General features: G+C 38.2%; 1 protein-coding gene across 2 annotated transcripts in view; it reads left to right on the top strand.

Moving 5' to 3' along the window:
• The window catches only part of nes (lysophosphatidylcholine acyltransferase 3 protein nessy), a 546,012-nt gene that overhangs the window by 429,604 nt on the left and 100,127 nt on the right, over positions 1-16,281 (top strand). For both annotated transcript variants that reach the window (XM_090382308.1, XM_090382309.1), the window contains exon 9: positions 4,040-4,126. In XM_090382308.1, the coding sequence (XP_090238434.1) occupies positions 4,040-4,126 (87 nt within the window). The remainder of the gene's footprint in view (positions 1-4,039; positions 4,127-16,281) is intronic.

Raw genomic sequence — 16,281 nt, 5'->3', positions numbered from 1 at the left:
TGGTGCCCCCAAAACCTCTATCTCAGGCTTCTAGCTTTCATTCAGAGGAGGGCAGTTAGGTTAATTAATGACTCCTCTCTAATAGAGTCTCTCCACTCGCTGTCTCATAGACGTACTGTTTCTGCTGCATGCCTTTTCTATAGATACTTCCATGGGCACTGTTCTTCTGAATTGGCTTCTATAATTCCAGCTCTCTCTTTCAAAAGAGTCCGAACACGTGCCGCCACCACCCAACATCCATTTACTGTTCAACTTCAAACTCACAGCACCAACTTTTCATCTTCCTTGTTTATTCATTCAACTGCCATTTTCTGCAACAAACTTCCTTCATACGTATTTCCCGAAAATTACAGTCTACAGAAGTTCAAGTCCAATGTCAACAAATATCTTCTTTCGTCTTCTCAACCTCCAATCCAAGCACGGTACTAAGTACTATAGGTTCTAGTACCTCTTGGGTTTGGGTTTTTATAAAAAAAAAAAGAATAGTGGCCATGATGTATCTATAGAAAAAGCATGCAGCAGAAACAGAATGTGAGACAGAGCAGAGAGGCTTTGCAAGAGATGCATCATTAATTAATTAATTCTAATTTCCCTCGTGAATGGAGTCTAGAAGCCTGAGAGAGAGTTAATTGTTCCCACACCATCTCAGGTGTGGGAACAATATTCCATAGTAGGGTGGATTAGAGATTGTTATGGAGTGAGTATCTGTGTAGAAGAAAAGTAAAGTTGAGACAAAAGAGAAAACCCAGTTTTTCAATTATAGAGGAATCAATATTTGTGTTACGCTTTGGCAAGAGTGTCTCAAAATCAGATTAATCTCTAACAGAGATTATTAGCCATATGGTGCAAGGAAGCCAGAGGCTTATGGTGTGGTGCACTAGCCAAAAAAAAAAAAAAAATTGAATTACCCAGAGAGAGAGAGAGAGAGAGAGAGTCAGAAGTAGAAAGGAATCACCAAGATAGAGAAGAATGATAATATCCAGCTCAGGACCCCGGGTGTGCCAAGCCCATACTCACCTGATGTGAGCCCTTGAGATATGTAATCTTGTCTAGAAATCTGAGTGTTGTCACAGATAAGCAGAAGAATTCTTTTTTTTTTTTTTTAATATAAGATAGGACTGAGTTCTGAAGGATTAAAATTAACTGTTCTTTTCCCCTTTGGAAAATTATCTGAAGATCAGGATTTAGGGAATTGGTAGTGGATATTCGAGAAGTTGAAGCTATTTGTGCAGAGCAAGGTTTCTCGAACTGTAAGGTGAATGAATGTTTTATCATCAGCAGAACTATAGATAGGATTTGCAGGCATTGAAAGAAGGAACTGACCTTTGGGAATATCAGCATATCTGAAGAATTTAGAGGACAGCTAGTTTCTACTATCAGCGAGTCTACTAGCTAGTTTTCTACTATTGCAGTGAATGGACAGAGAGAAAACTGGGTACTCAATTACAAAACACAGTTGGCAATTAAAATGGAAGTTTAATTGGAAAACCTCTATGCCAAACACTATTAAAAGCCTTTGAAATGTCAAGAGCAACTACTTGACTTTTCCATTATATTTATCCATACATAGGTAATATAATCCAGTATATCACCAGTGGGTCGACACTGACAAAATCCATGTTGGCGATCATTGATCATATTGAAGATTCCTAGATAGTTAAGGAGTTGGCAGTTAATGGATTTTTGCATTCCTTTAGAAATAGTTGATCTGAGTGTAATGAGATGATATTTGGGTGTGAGGGATTTGTCACCTTTTTTTAGGAACTGGCTGGATATGAGCAAATTTCCAGGCAGAAGGCAAAATGTCAGTGGAATAAGAAAGTGTTAAAAGGTGACACGGAACAGGTGTAAGCTCAGAAGCACAGCATTTGAGAACAAGTGTAGAAATACCATCAGAATCTGGACTTTTCTTGGCATCAAGGCCGTTCCAAATTCTTCAGACATCCTTTTTGTGAAAATCCACAAGAGGCATTAGGTGGAGTGCACTGGGAATGGTATTAAGTGGTTTACCCAGATGGTTAATACAAGAGTTATAAGAAAAGGAGGATGCTAGTAAGTTAGCTTTATCTTTAGGTGAAGTATTAAAGAACCATCAGCTTTTAGTAGAGATGAGAGTGTACAGATGGCAAAAAGCTTCAGCCAGTGACTTTGGCAAGAGACGAGAATGCTTAGCTGCTGGCCATGAAGCAAGTTGTTTATTCTTAGCATGTTCAAAATGTAGTGTGCAATAATTAATATCAGCTTTACATTGTTGTGAGCTTTGTTGTAGGAGAAAATGAACCTGGAGATTTGAATGCAAGCCAATTGCAGTATGCAACATTCTTATCTTGAACAGCCTTAGCACATTTATTAGACAACCAAGGTTTCATAAAAAAAAAAGGAAATTTTGAGATGGAATGGGGAATAAAGGATTTTTCTACAATAATCATTTCTCAGATATAATCAGAGCACAAATTGAAGGCTTGCAGATCATTTCAAGAGATAAAGACACAATGGGAGAAGACACCACCATCAAGTTATGATCTAAGGTGCCTACAGGACAGCCACTTCAACCATGACTTAGATGGGTTGTTTGTGAGAAGAAGATTGGGTGTTGGCTGTTTGATTATGATTGTCTGGTATCCTGGTAGGTAAATGAGCAAGGTCATTGAAAAAGCCTCTACATCTCAACCAGCCGGAATTGTGAACATTAAAATCACCAAAGAAAATTACCTCGCTGTTAGGAAAGTTGGATGGAGAAAGTAGAGTTTCAAAAAAAAGGAAGTCTAAATGTTCCAAGTGATTAGTGGAATTCAAAGATTGATAGAGGAACCTATGAATTTGGCAGAATGGGCTAGAGATTTTAAACCAGAGAAGGTTGAAAAGTGGGGATTCCAAAGCACCAAGTCTCTAACAGGGAATATCAGAGTGTATATATACACAAGTATTGCTTTTGTAGTGAAAGGAATCATACAGAGAATAAATGAGACAACTCAGATGTATAGTGATTGAATAATGATAATTGGGAATCAGAGTTGGGCTTAACAGACTGTAAATGGGCACCTTAGAGATTGATACTGAGACAACTCATATTTGTGAAATGAATAAGTAGTGTTTTGGAGGCTTAGATCTTTTCACTGATAAGTTTTTTCTGTTAGTTTGGCTATTAGCATTAGTAGAGGCATATGATGCAAAAAAGCAAGCTTATGCAGCATCAGCCAAAAAAAAAAAAAAACACCGCTCCCATTTCACCCCTCCGTTCGTTCCAAATACCTGTCCAGCTCAGCCTTAAATTTGTTTAGGCTATCAGCTTCCACAACAAAGGATGGAATTCTGTACCACCAACCAACTACCCGCTGGCTAAAGACAAACTTCTGCACATCTATCCTACAACTGTCTTTCCTCAATTTGAATTTATGCCCTCTCAGGTGATTATTTTGAGCAAGAGGAAGAATACCATCAGCATTCAGCATGCTCAAACCATTCAAGGCTTTATACACCTCAATCAGATCACCTCGCTGGTGCCTAGTCTCCAGACACTGTAATTTGCAAAACTTAAGCCTTTCTTCGTAAGAGCAACCCTTTATTCCATTCACCAATCTTGTTGCCCTTCTCTGTACTCATTCTAGCATCTCTGCATCCTTCTTAAAATGAGGCCTCCAGACCTGTATACAATACTCAAGGTGTGGTATACACCTTGAGTCCTGCATACAGTAATCAAGTACTCAACCTAACCATTGCCTTATAAAAGGGGATAATCACCTCCTTATCCCTGCTAGAAAAATTCCTGTATGTCATTGATAAGACTCTTGCAGACCGTCTGCACTACTCAGAAAACTTCATATATGCCTGCACAATTACCACCAGGTTCCTTTTCGTTCTCTACCACTGTCAATGTAGTACCACAGAGTTGCCATGTTTTATTCTTGAAATTACTCTATTAAAATGATAATGTTTGGAATTATTACATTCTGGCAATAGTTATGAGGAAGGTGTCGATTTCTAATGTTACACATTTTAGTTCTCCACTCATGAAGATTATGTGCTTTCTTTCTTGTAGTTGCTGTCCATTTGGAAGAAGGCACTTGTAATAGGACTGTGGGGGAAAATCTGTTTGTATAAATATGTGGCATGTTGGCTAATATCAGTAAGTATAAATATCGTTTTCACAATAATAGTTTTTTTGTTTTTATAGACAAATACTTTGATTAATGTAGAACTATTAATAGTTTTTTTCTGTTATTTACTTAATTTTTTAGCAAATATCTGCACACCTCAATTCCTTTTTAGTATTTATTAGTAGTAGTAGTAATTCCAAATGATTGAAGGAAGCAAGTTTTTATGCATTGTCAGGCAAAAAGTAAAAATTATTCTAGATCACTTTTCCTATTCTAAAGCAGACAATAATTGTAAAATAAATCATTATCAAATCAATGACTGATTTTAAAAATCTAAAAGAAACCTTGACTTGTTCTCAGGAGACAACCATTTCATCAGGTTAGTTTTGGCTTCTGTCTGTTTTTGCTAAGAGGATGAGTGGCAGAAAATAAATAGACCATCATTATGATGGTTTCTTCAAGAAGTTTTGTGACCAATGAAAGTATCATGATGACACCTTGTAATGATGACACAAGTACTGCCTGTAGACTGCAGAATAATGAATGGTATAGCAAATAAAATGGTAAGCAAAAATGTTTTTTTTTTTTTTTTTAATTTTTTATATGGGGTCAGGTTAGTTTGTTTTGTTATTTGGTTTTTGGGAGCATTAGCAACTAAGGCCATATTGCTCCGGGGATGTGCGGTGGTCATTCCCTGACCTTTCCGTATTTGGTGGTCACGGGCTCGGACCCCGGACTAAACAAGAAGTGTGTGCTACGCACTGCTGCTCTTGGCTACGGAGGCACCTGGGTCAACTTAGGATTATGTATATTCAAGAGAATTGTATTTGAGGTTTCCAGACCAGGGTACTTAAAATCATGCCAGTGTCCAAGAATTTATATTCACAGCTGCGTAATTTTTGAATCTTCTAAAATTGGCAACTAAATGAACTATTAATTTACTGTTTAATATTTTTAAGCAGTTACAATTATCATTAATAGTATGTATTTTATTCCTGTTGCCTCGCCTCTATTTTTAGAGTTAAAAACCTGCTTAACTTCAATTTATACAGAAAAATTTATTTATTCTTTTCCCTATGATTTGCTAGTAGTAATGTTGTCTGCTTGCTTTTTTATATACAGGCACTCCTCAACTTACATACTTAATTTGAAATTTGAAAGTGTCTGCAATTCTGCCCAGACACGATAGGAGGGAGTATATGATGAGAGCCTTGTCGATCAATTCGGCCCTGGAAAGATTGTGCAAGGCTCAAGGGGTAGAATTTTTTTCAGCCTGGACTGTACTTGTTAACAGGAGAGACTGCTTCTACAGGGATGGGATACACTTAAATAGAAAGGGTGCAAGAATATTTGCTGATGCTATCGAGGCAGTGTTAGGTGGGTCGGAAAACTGCTAGCTTGGGGGGAGACAAAGACCAATAGATTGACAGTAGCCACTGGCAGAGGTGAAAGAGATTCTTGCACTGCTTCTATTAGAATGAGCAGAAGCCTGAAAAACAAGATGCATGGTATTTCAGAGACTGCTGGGAGCCATTGCGGTACAAGTAAACACATGGGTTGTGTTAGGGTAGCTAAGAATAGAAACAGGTGCAGGTATACTTGCGTGTACACCAATGCTAGGAGTTTAGTAAATAAATTTGATGAATTTGAGGTATTGCTCAAAACATCGAAGGCAGATATTGTTGGGATATCAGAGACGTGGTGTCACACAGATATAAGGGATGCAGAACTGCAATTTGGGGAGTACAACGTCTACAGAAAGGATAGACAGGATAGGAAGGGAGGAGGGGTTATGCTATTAGTTAAGAAACACATAAAAACCAAGGAAGTGAAGCCAGTCGACATCGCTGGACAGTGCAGTGTGAAGTCAGTTTGGTGTGACATAAACATTGGGAGATCAAAATTGAGAGTAGGAGTGTGCTATAGGCCTAATGACTCTGATGAGTATAATAAGGAACTGTACAGGGAAATAGAGTGGGCCAGTAAATCAGAGTGTCTTATAATGGGGGATTTTAATTTCCCAGATATTGACTGGAATTTGGGGGCTGGTTACTCACACACTAGCAGGACTTTTGTGGATTTATTGGATGATTGTTTTCTACATCAGCATGTTCGGGAGGCAACTAGAGGGAGTAATACTCTTGATTTGATTATCAGCAGTGATTCTTCATGCATTAAGAATCTGCAGATAAATGAACCACTAGGTGGCAGTGATCACAGTGTGCTGAAGTGGGATTTACTCAAAGAGGTAACTACCATTAGGGGTAAAGGTAAGGGTTATTGCTTCCATAAAGGCGACTACGATGGACTGAGACAGTATTTAAATTCTATACAGTGGGACCAACTGATGATGTTACCAACAGCAAATTCAAAATGGGAAGCATTCAAAGAACTTATCTTGGAAGCTACTAGGCTTTACATACCAACTAAGAAATATTGTTCAAGGTTTAGGCCAAAATGGATGTCAGATGAACTAATGAGGCATATGGCAGAGAAGAAAAATGCATGGGATACATACAAATTAACACATGACACAGAAGCCTATGATAGATACAAGTTGATATGCAACCAAGTTACAAAGGAGGTTAGGCAGGCGAAGGCAGATTACGAGAAATCCTTGGCAAGGGATGCAAAGAAAAACAGCAAAGAGTTCTTTACTTGTGTAAACTCTAAAAGGAAGGGGATGAATCAGATTGGTGCACTTGATATCGATGGTTCAACTGTTGATGATCCTGCTCAGGTAGCTAACAAACTAAATGAATATTTTGCATCGACGTTCACGCATGAGGAGTTATTCAGCGAGGGGAATGCCAGAGGTGTATTCAACTCTAGCAGTAAGCTACAGAATCTTGAAATAACTGGGAGTAAAGTGGAGGAGAAACTGTTGAAGATAAACACAAGAAAGGCACCCGGGGTGGATGGGATCTATCCAGTTATATTAAAGGAGGCAGCAAAGGAAGTAAGCAAACCCTTAGCCATAATTATGAGAGCTTCTTTGGACTCAGGGGAGGTACCCATAGACTGGAAATGTGCAAATGTGACCCCAATTCACAAAGGAGGATCAAAGGCTGACACAAGTAATTATAGACCTGTGAGCTTAACTTCTGTTCCAGAAAAATTAATGGAGGCACTGGTTAAAGAAGCACTGCAGGATCATTTAGACAAGACTTCAGTTATAGCTCAGACACAGCATGGTTTTGTTAAGGGGAAGTCTTGCCTGACCAACTTGATTGGGTACTATGATGCAGTCACAAAAGAACTGGATGCAGGGAATAACTTTGATATTATATACTTGGATCTTAGAAAGGCTTTTGATACTGTTGCACATGGAAGACTGCTACACAAATTGGAGCAGTGTGACATTGGAGGCAAATTGCTGCTATGGATAAAGGGGTGGTTGAGGGGGAGAAGACAGAGAGTGGTAATCAATGGACACTGCTCATCGTGGACTGATGTTATTAGTGGAGTCCCTCAGGGTTCAGTGTTGGGTCCATTATTGTTTTCTGTATTTATAAATGATATTGATGATGGTATATCGAGCTTAATGTCCAAGTTTGCAGACGATACAAAGGTTGGCAGGGTTGTCAAGGACACTACTGACACTATGCTGCTGCAACAGGATCTGGAAAGGTTGAGCAGATGGACTTCGAGGTGGCAAATGAAGTTTAACATTGACAAATGTAAAGTACTACACATGGGAAACAGCAACCCCAGAGCAACGTATCAACTCTGTGGTACTACACTGACAGTGGTAGAGAATGAAAGGGACTTGGGGGCGGTTGTGCAGGCAGATATGAAGTTCTCTGAACAGTGCAGACGGGCTGCAAGAGTAGCTCATGGAGTATTGTCAATGATATACAGGAATTTTTCCAGCAGGGATAAGGAGGTGATTATTCCATTGTATAAGGCGATGGTCAGGCCACACCTAGAGTACTGTATACAGGTCTGGAGGCCTCATTTCAAGAAGGATGTAGAGCTGCTGGAACGAGTACAGAGAAGGGCAACAAGATTAGTGAATGGAACAAAGGGGTGCTCTTACGAAGAAAGGCTTAAGTTTTGCAAATTACAGTGTCTGGAGACTAGGCACCAGCGAGGTGATCTGATAGAGGTGTATAAAGCCTTGAATGGGTTAAGCATGCTCAATGCTGATGGGATTCTTCCTCTAGCTCAGAAAAATCACCTGAGAGGGCATAAATTCAAATTGAACAAAGACAAATCTAGGATAGATGTGCGGAAATTTGCCTTTAGCCAGCGGGTGGTTGGTTGGTGGAACAGACTTCCATCCCTTGTGGTGGAGGTTGATAGCCTAAATAAGTTTAAGGCTCAGCTGGACAGGTATTTCGAACGAACAGAGGGGTGAAGTGGAAGTGGGTTTTTTTTTTTTTTTTTGGCTGATGCTGCATAAGCTTGCTTTCTTGCATCAAATGCCTCTACTAATGCTAATGCTAATTTAGTTTTTTTTTTTCGTGTAAGTCTGTTTTGTACGTAAGTCCAACTTTGGTCTTGTAGATACAAAATACATGTACAGTACAGTACAATGCACCAAAATTATAACACCCAACAAACCTCATCATGTGCAGCATTTTACGATTTGTAACCGAGTTAAATGAGGCTGAAAAAACATACAATGAATAATAATATAGAGTACAGTATTTATTCAAAACTAATTTAATCTATGATCATATCACTTTACAATGTACTCTCCAAAATGAAATACTGTTCATTATATTATATGCCGTACGTGCTGGACATTGTGATCACGTTTGCCAACTGAATTTTAATTGTATTAAATGGCTATTCTAATAAGTGAAAATAAGGGATAAATATTATCAAGGCTATAAAATAAATATATAAAGCACAAATTTACACTTTACTTCCTCCAATTAACAAAATTAAAGGGTGCGTGAAAATCGGAAGAATATTTCTCGTGGATTAGCAAAATAAAAATAAATTTGTGCTTACGTACGTAGCTTGATTAATAGTGTAACTAAATGATATTTCTGTTCACTGACTTTTTTTTTTTGTCATAAAATTTAAAACAGTAAGAAAATAACATCAAGTAAACAATTAATAAAAACAATAAAAAATCAATAACAAAGAACACAGAATGCACAAGTTGCAACTAACATGATATGTGAAAGTGAGATACGGAGTAACAACTTTACAAAGCTTAAAAAAATAGGAATGAAGAGAAGATTGCAAATGCTATGGGGATCCTCTCAAATGGTTAAATGAGAAAAATTAAAACGATCATTTAGGTATTTAGACTGATATGGAGACCTTACTCTACTATGTACTTGTTTCCATACCTTAATGATCATAAGTTATTATAACTTATGATCCACTCAATAGTAATTATTAACTCATAATCTGCAAAATACAGACATCAAGTTGTCCACCAGCTGAGCACCATAAAAGTGGAAATTTTCAAAGGCATAGTGAAGTAAATTTCAATTACTTTGCCTGTTAATAAACCATTCAGCACCAGGCTTTTGATTCTGTTACATATCACAATGATTATAGTAATAGTAGTGGCATGTGATGCAAGAAAGCAAGTGTTATGAGCTTATGCAGCATCAGCCAAAAAAAAAAAATCACCCAATTCCTTCCAAATGCCTGTCCAGTTCCCCCTTAAATTTATTTAACCTATCAACTTCCACAACGACAGATGGAAGTTTGTTCCAACAATTAACCACCCGCTGGCCAAAGGCAAATTTCCGCACATCTATTCTACATCTGTCTTTTCTTAATTTGAATTTCTGCCCCCTTAGGTTCGTAATCTGAACAAGTGGAAGGATCCCATCAAAATTCAGCATGCTCAACCCATTCAAGGCTTTATACACCTCAGTCAGATCACCGTGCAGGTACCTAGTCTCCAGCCACTGCAATTTGCAGAATTTAAGCCTCTCTTGGTAGGAGGATCCTTTCATTCCCATCACCAATCTTGTTGCCCTTCTCTGTACACGCTCAAGCAAATCTACATCCTTCCTAAAATGAGGCCTCCAGACCTGTACGCAGTACTCAAGGTGTGGCCTTACCATTGCCTTATACAGAGGGACAATCACCTCCTTTTCCCTGCTAGCAAAATTCCTATATATCTTTGATGAAACCCCATGACCTGCCCGGGCAGCCTGTCTGCATTGCTCAGAAAACTTCATATCTGACTGCACAATTATTCCCAGGTCTTTTTCATTTTCTACCATCTTCAGTGTAGTACCACACAGTTGGTACGTTTCTCTGGGGTTACTTCTACCCATATGCAGTACTTTGCATTTGTCAAGGTTAAACTTCAGTTGCCATTACTGTCATTAACAACCCTGCCAACCTTTTTATCATCTGCAAACTCCGACACTAAGCCTGATATACCTTCATAAATATCATTGATAAATATACAAAACCGCAGAGGACCCAACACCGAACCCTGTGGGACTCCACCAATAACATTAGTCCACGAAGAGCAGCACCCATTGATTACCACCCTCTGTCTTCTCCCACTCAACCATCCTTTTATCCATTGTAGCAACTTACCCTTAATACCATTCTGCTCCAATTTGAACAATAGTCTTCCATGCACAACAGTGTCAAAAGTTTCCTGAAATCCAAATATATGATATCAAAATTACTTTTTGTATCCAGTTCCTTTGTAACCACATCATAATATCCTATCAAATTTGTCAGACAAGACTTTCCCTTAACAAACCCATGTTGTTTCTGAATTATTGCTCCAGTCTTGTCTAGATGATCCTACAAGTGCATCTTTAACCAGTGACTCCATTATTTTACCCGGAACGGAAGTTAGACTAACTGGTCTGTAATTATTCATGTCACCCTTCGATCCCCCTTTGTGAATTGGGGATATATTTGCACATCTCCAGCCCTTGGAGACCTCCCCTGAGTCCAAGGATGCTCTCATAATTTTGGCTAAGGGTTTGCTTAGTTGCTTTGCTGCCTCCTTTAATATAACTGGATAGATCCCATCCACCCCAGGTGCCTTTCTTATGTTTAACTTCAACAATTTCTCCTCCACTTTGCTCTCAGTTATTACAAAATCATTAAGCACCCTGCTACAATTTGATAACCTTCTGCTGTCATTTTCAAACCTTAACTCCTCATGTGTGAATGTAGATGCAAAATACTCGTTCAGTTTGTATGCTATCTGAGCAGGATCATCAACAGTCGAACCATCGATGTCAAGTGGACCAATCAGATTCATCCCCTTCCTTTTAGAAATCCTTGGAAAGAAATCCTTGCTGTTTTTCTTAGCATCTTTTGCCAAAGATTTCTCAAAATCTGCCTTCGCCTGCCTAACCTCTTTTGTGACCTGATTACAGACTAGCTTATATCTGCCATAGGTTTCTGAGTCGCTTTATAATTTATATGCATCCCATGCATTTTTCTTCTTTGTCATGAGTCTCACTAGTTCATTTGATAACCATTTAGGCCTAAACCTTGAACAATATTTCTTAATAGGTATGAAACTTTTAGTAGCATCCACGATTAATTCCTTGAATTCTTCCCACTTAGAATTTACTGTTGGTAACATCGTCAGTTGATCCCACTGTACAGAACTTAAAAACTGTCTGAGACCACTGTACTCACCTTTACGGAAGAAAAAACCATTTCCTTTACCCCTGATGGTAATTATATCTTTAATTACATCTCACATCAGTACACTGTGATTACTGCCACCTAGTGGTTCCTTTATCTGCAAATTCTTAATACACAAATGATCACTGCTGATAACCAGATTAAGAGTATTACCCTCTCTCGTTGCCTCTTGAACATGCTGCTGCAGAAAACAATCATCCAACAAATCCACAAAAGTCTTACTAGTGTGTGTGACCAACCCACAAATTAAAGTCAGTATCTTAGAAGTAGTTATACTGACTATCAGCAGTAATCAGTATCACTACTCCATAATCATCTGTACAATATTAATACATTATGTTAGCATGTATTAATATTGTTATTCATTTAGTTAAAATGATACCTGAGTAATTCAATAATTTTCTTTTTCTGTGTCAACATATATTTACCAATAGATGTATTTTGTAACAATGTGTTTTTTCAGTAACATAAAAATGTTTGCTATTTGACAAATTGAAATTTATAAATGCAAGAAAATACTGTAGCTGGTGAAACTTCTGCTGACATTTTGAAGCCATTGCTGTCACAGATACAATTGCATTGGGTTAGCTTGTGAGGGGTGGGAGGTAGAACATTTTTATACCTGGTTTATAGCCCATCAAGAGCTACTGTAAAATGGTATAAAGAGCTTCCAGCTCCCATTTCCCCTACTCATTCCCTCCAATACTTTTGTCTAGTTCTTCCTTGAATTTATATAGACTATCCACTTCCACAACAACAGTTGGAAGTTTGTTCCAGCAATCAAGCACCCATTGGCTAAAGGCAAATTTTGCAAATTTTTCTGCAACCCCCTTACTCAAATTTTAATTTGTATGCACTCTTGTGTGGTCTGAGTAAAAGCAAACATTCCATCAGCATTGAGCTTACTCAATCCATTCAAAGCCTTAAACACATCAATCAAAGCGCCTCCATAGCCAGGTGGGAAGGAGCAGCAGTGCGTAGCACATGCTTCTTGATTAGACCGGGGGGGGGGGGTCGAGCCCGTCACCACCAAATACGGAGGATGCGGAAAGGTCAAGGAATGACCACCGCATATTCCTGGAGCAATATGGCCTTAGTTGCTAATGCTCCTAAAAAAAAAAAAAAAAAAAAAAAAAACCAAACCAAAACATCAATCAAATCGCCTCACAGCTGCCTAATCTCCACATATGAAAATTTGCAGAACTGAGGCCTTTCTTGGTAAGAATACCCCTTTGTTCCCCTCATCAATCTCACTGCCCTTCACTGTACTCATAAGAGCAGGTCCACATCCTTCCTAAAATGAGGACTCCAGACCTCTGTGCAGTACTCAAGATGTGGCACGACATTTGTCTTATATAGGATAATCACCTCCTGTATATCATTCCTGCATATCATTGACAAAACCCCATGAGCTGTCCTGGAAGCTATCTGCATTACTGAGAGAACTTCATATCTGACTGCACAATTACCACAGATCTTTTTCATTTTCCACTACCCTGAGTGTAGTACCACACAGTTGATACGTTACTCTGGGGGTCACTGCTACCCATATGCAATACTTCGCATTTATCAATGTTAAACTTGAATTGCCATTTCTCAGCTGATCTGACTAACGTTTCTAGATTCTGTTACAGTAGCTTACTGTTATTAGTATCATTAACACAAATAACAGTATGCCAACCTTTGTATTATCTGGAAACTTGAACATTATGCCTGATATGTTTTCATCAGTATCATTGTTAAATATAAAAAACAACAGTGGGCCAACACCGAACCCCGTGGAGACTCCACTAATAATGGTAGTCCATGGTGAGCAATGTCCATTGGTTACCACTCTGTGTCTTCTCCCATTCAACCACCCCTTTATACAAATATATATAGCAGCATCTTGCCTTTAATGTGACACTGCTCCAATTTGTACAGCAGTCTTCTGTGTGCAGCAGTGTGAAAAGCTTTCCTGAAATCCAAGTACAGGTAGTTCCCAACTTTACGAGTTAATTAGTTCCTAGTGCACACTTTTAAAATGAAAACTCAAAGCTGGAATTTATTTCCCATAGACAAAATGTTAAAAACAGGGGTTACATTCCCAACAATGAAATTATTTATCTAATTAGTTTGTTTAACCAATGATTGATTTATCCAAAGAAATGAAAACGTAGCCTGTGAAATCAAGCAAATTATAATAATAAAGAAATATTTACGACTTACAAATGTTAAAGAATGTTTATTCTTCATCATCGACTAAATGCACACTCATTGATCACTCATTATTGGTTTGGCATTCGTTGGTTTGTTGCACAAGGAGTCATCTTCAGAAATGTTTCAAGAGGCATTTGTTTCCAAGATAATGTCTTTTATTTATAAATTTCACAAAAACATGCAAAAGCATTTTTTAACTGCACACACAAATTGCAACTAACACGATTCGTACGAAGTAACAAGTTTACGAAGCTTGAAAAAAAAAAAAAAAGGAAAGAAGAGAAGATTCTGAAAATTTAATTATGTTTTTTATATGATTGAAGATTTCAGTAATGGGGAAACACGTCACCATAATAACGAAAAAAACCACACAATTCCAGCTATCGGTATTTTTGCAAATGCAATAACATCGAACATAACAACAATAACAACAAACCGGAGCATGCAAATTGTTTTTATTGTTTTATGGTCATGACTTCCAGAAATGTACTTTAGAAAAATATCACAGTCGTTTAAAATTGATTCTTATAATGGAACATATGATAATATCATAAAGTTGGGTACATTGTATTGTATAGCTACATACATGTTTTGGAATCCGGTATTTATGAATGTTTAACATTCATGTTTTGCAGTTAATGTTCATATTTTTGATTTTGTTGATACTTGATACTTGGAAAAAAAAAAAAAAAAAATTCTTAAACCTGAGAACTTGTAAAGTGGGAACTGCCTGTATATGATATCAAAATTGCTATTTGCATCCTGTTCCTTTGTGACCACATCGTAGTATTGAATCAGATTTGTCAAACAAGATTCCCCCTTAACAAACCGATGTTGTGTATGAAGTATAATTGCTGCATTGTCTAGATCAGTGTTTCTCAATCTTTTTACTCTCGTGGCACATTTTCCAAAGAAGAAAAATTTCGCGGCACACCTACGTAGTCATAGAAGAAGAAATTTCTAAATTTCGCGGCACACTTGGAAAATTTTGCGGCACACTAATGTGACGCGGCACACCCTTTGAGAAACACTGGTCTAGATGATCCTGCATTACTTCTTTAATCAGTAACTCCATTATTTTCTTTGGAACAGAAATTAAAATTACTCGTCAATAATTACTCCTATTATCTTTTGATCCCCCTTTGTGAATTTTGGATATGCTTGCACATTTCGAGTCCATAGGACCTCTCCTGAAACCAAAGATGCTCTTATCATTATGTCTTAGAGTTTGCTTTCCTCATTTTATGCCTCCTTTAATATAATTGGATAGATCCCACCCACCCTTGGTGCTTTTTTTTTTATGTTTAGCTCAACAATTTATTCTCCACTTTCCTCTCAGTTATAACAGAATAATTTATCTCTGTTAGTTTGATAAACTTCTGTCCTCCGTATCCCTACAGAATTCCTCATGTGTGAATGTGTCTGCAATTCTGCCCAGACACGATAGGAGTGAGTATATGATGAGAGCCTTGTCGATCAATTCGGCCCTGGAAAGATTGTGCAAGGCTCAAGGGGTAGAATTTTTTTCAGCCTGGACTGTACTTGTTAACAGGAGAGATTGCTTCTACAGGGATGGGATACACTTAAATAGAAAGGGTGCAAGAATATTTGCTGATGCTATCGAGGCAGTGTTAGGAGGGACGGAAAACTGCTAGCTTGGGGGGAGACAAAGACGAATAGATTAACAGTAGCCACTGGCAGAGGTGAAAGAGATTCTTGCACTGCTTCTATTGGAACGAGCAGAAGCCTGAAAAACAAGATGCTGGACATTTCAGAGACTGCTGGGAGTCATTGCGGTACAAGTAAACACATGGGTTGTGTTAGGGTGGCTAAGAATAGAAATAGGTGCATGTATACTTGCGTGTACACCAATGCTAGGAGTTTAGTAAATAAATTTGATGAATTTGAGGTATTGCTCAAAACATCAAAGGCAGATATTGTTGGGATATCAGAGACGTGGTGTCACACAGATATAAGGAATGCAGAACTGGAATTTGGGGAGTACAACGTCTACAGAAAGGATAGACTGGATAGGAAGTGAGGAGGGGTTATGCTATTAGTTAAGAAATACATAAAATCCAAGGAAGTGAAGCCAGTGGACATCGCTGGACAGTGCAGTGTCGAGTCAGTTTGGTGTGACATAAGCATTGGGAGATCAAAATTGAGAGTAGGAGTGTGCTATAGGCCTAATGACTCTGATGAGTATAATAAGAAACTGTACAGGGAAATAGAGTGGGCCAGTAAATCAGAGAGTCTTATAATGGGAGATTTTAATTTCCCAGATATTGACTGGAATTTGGGGGCTGGTCACTCACACACTAGCAAGGCTTTTGTGGATTTATTGGATGATTGTTTTCTACATCAGCATGTTCGGGAG

The sequence above is a fragment of the Mastigoproctus giganteus genome, chromosome 10 (genome assembly GCF_048544385.1).
Source record: "Mastigoproctus giganteus isolate SK-2022 chromosome 10, ASM4854438v1, whole genome shotgun sequence".
Classification (NCBI taxonomy): Eukaryota; Metazoa; Arthropoda; class Arachnida; order Uropygi; family Thelyphonidae; genus Mastigoproctus; species Mastigoproctus giganteus.
This window is presented reverse-complemented; position numbering and strand designations above follow the sequence as displayed.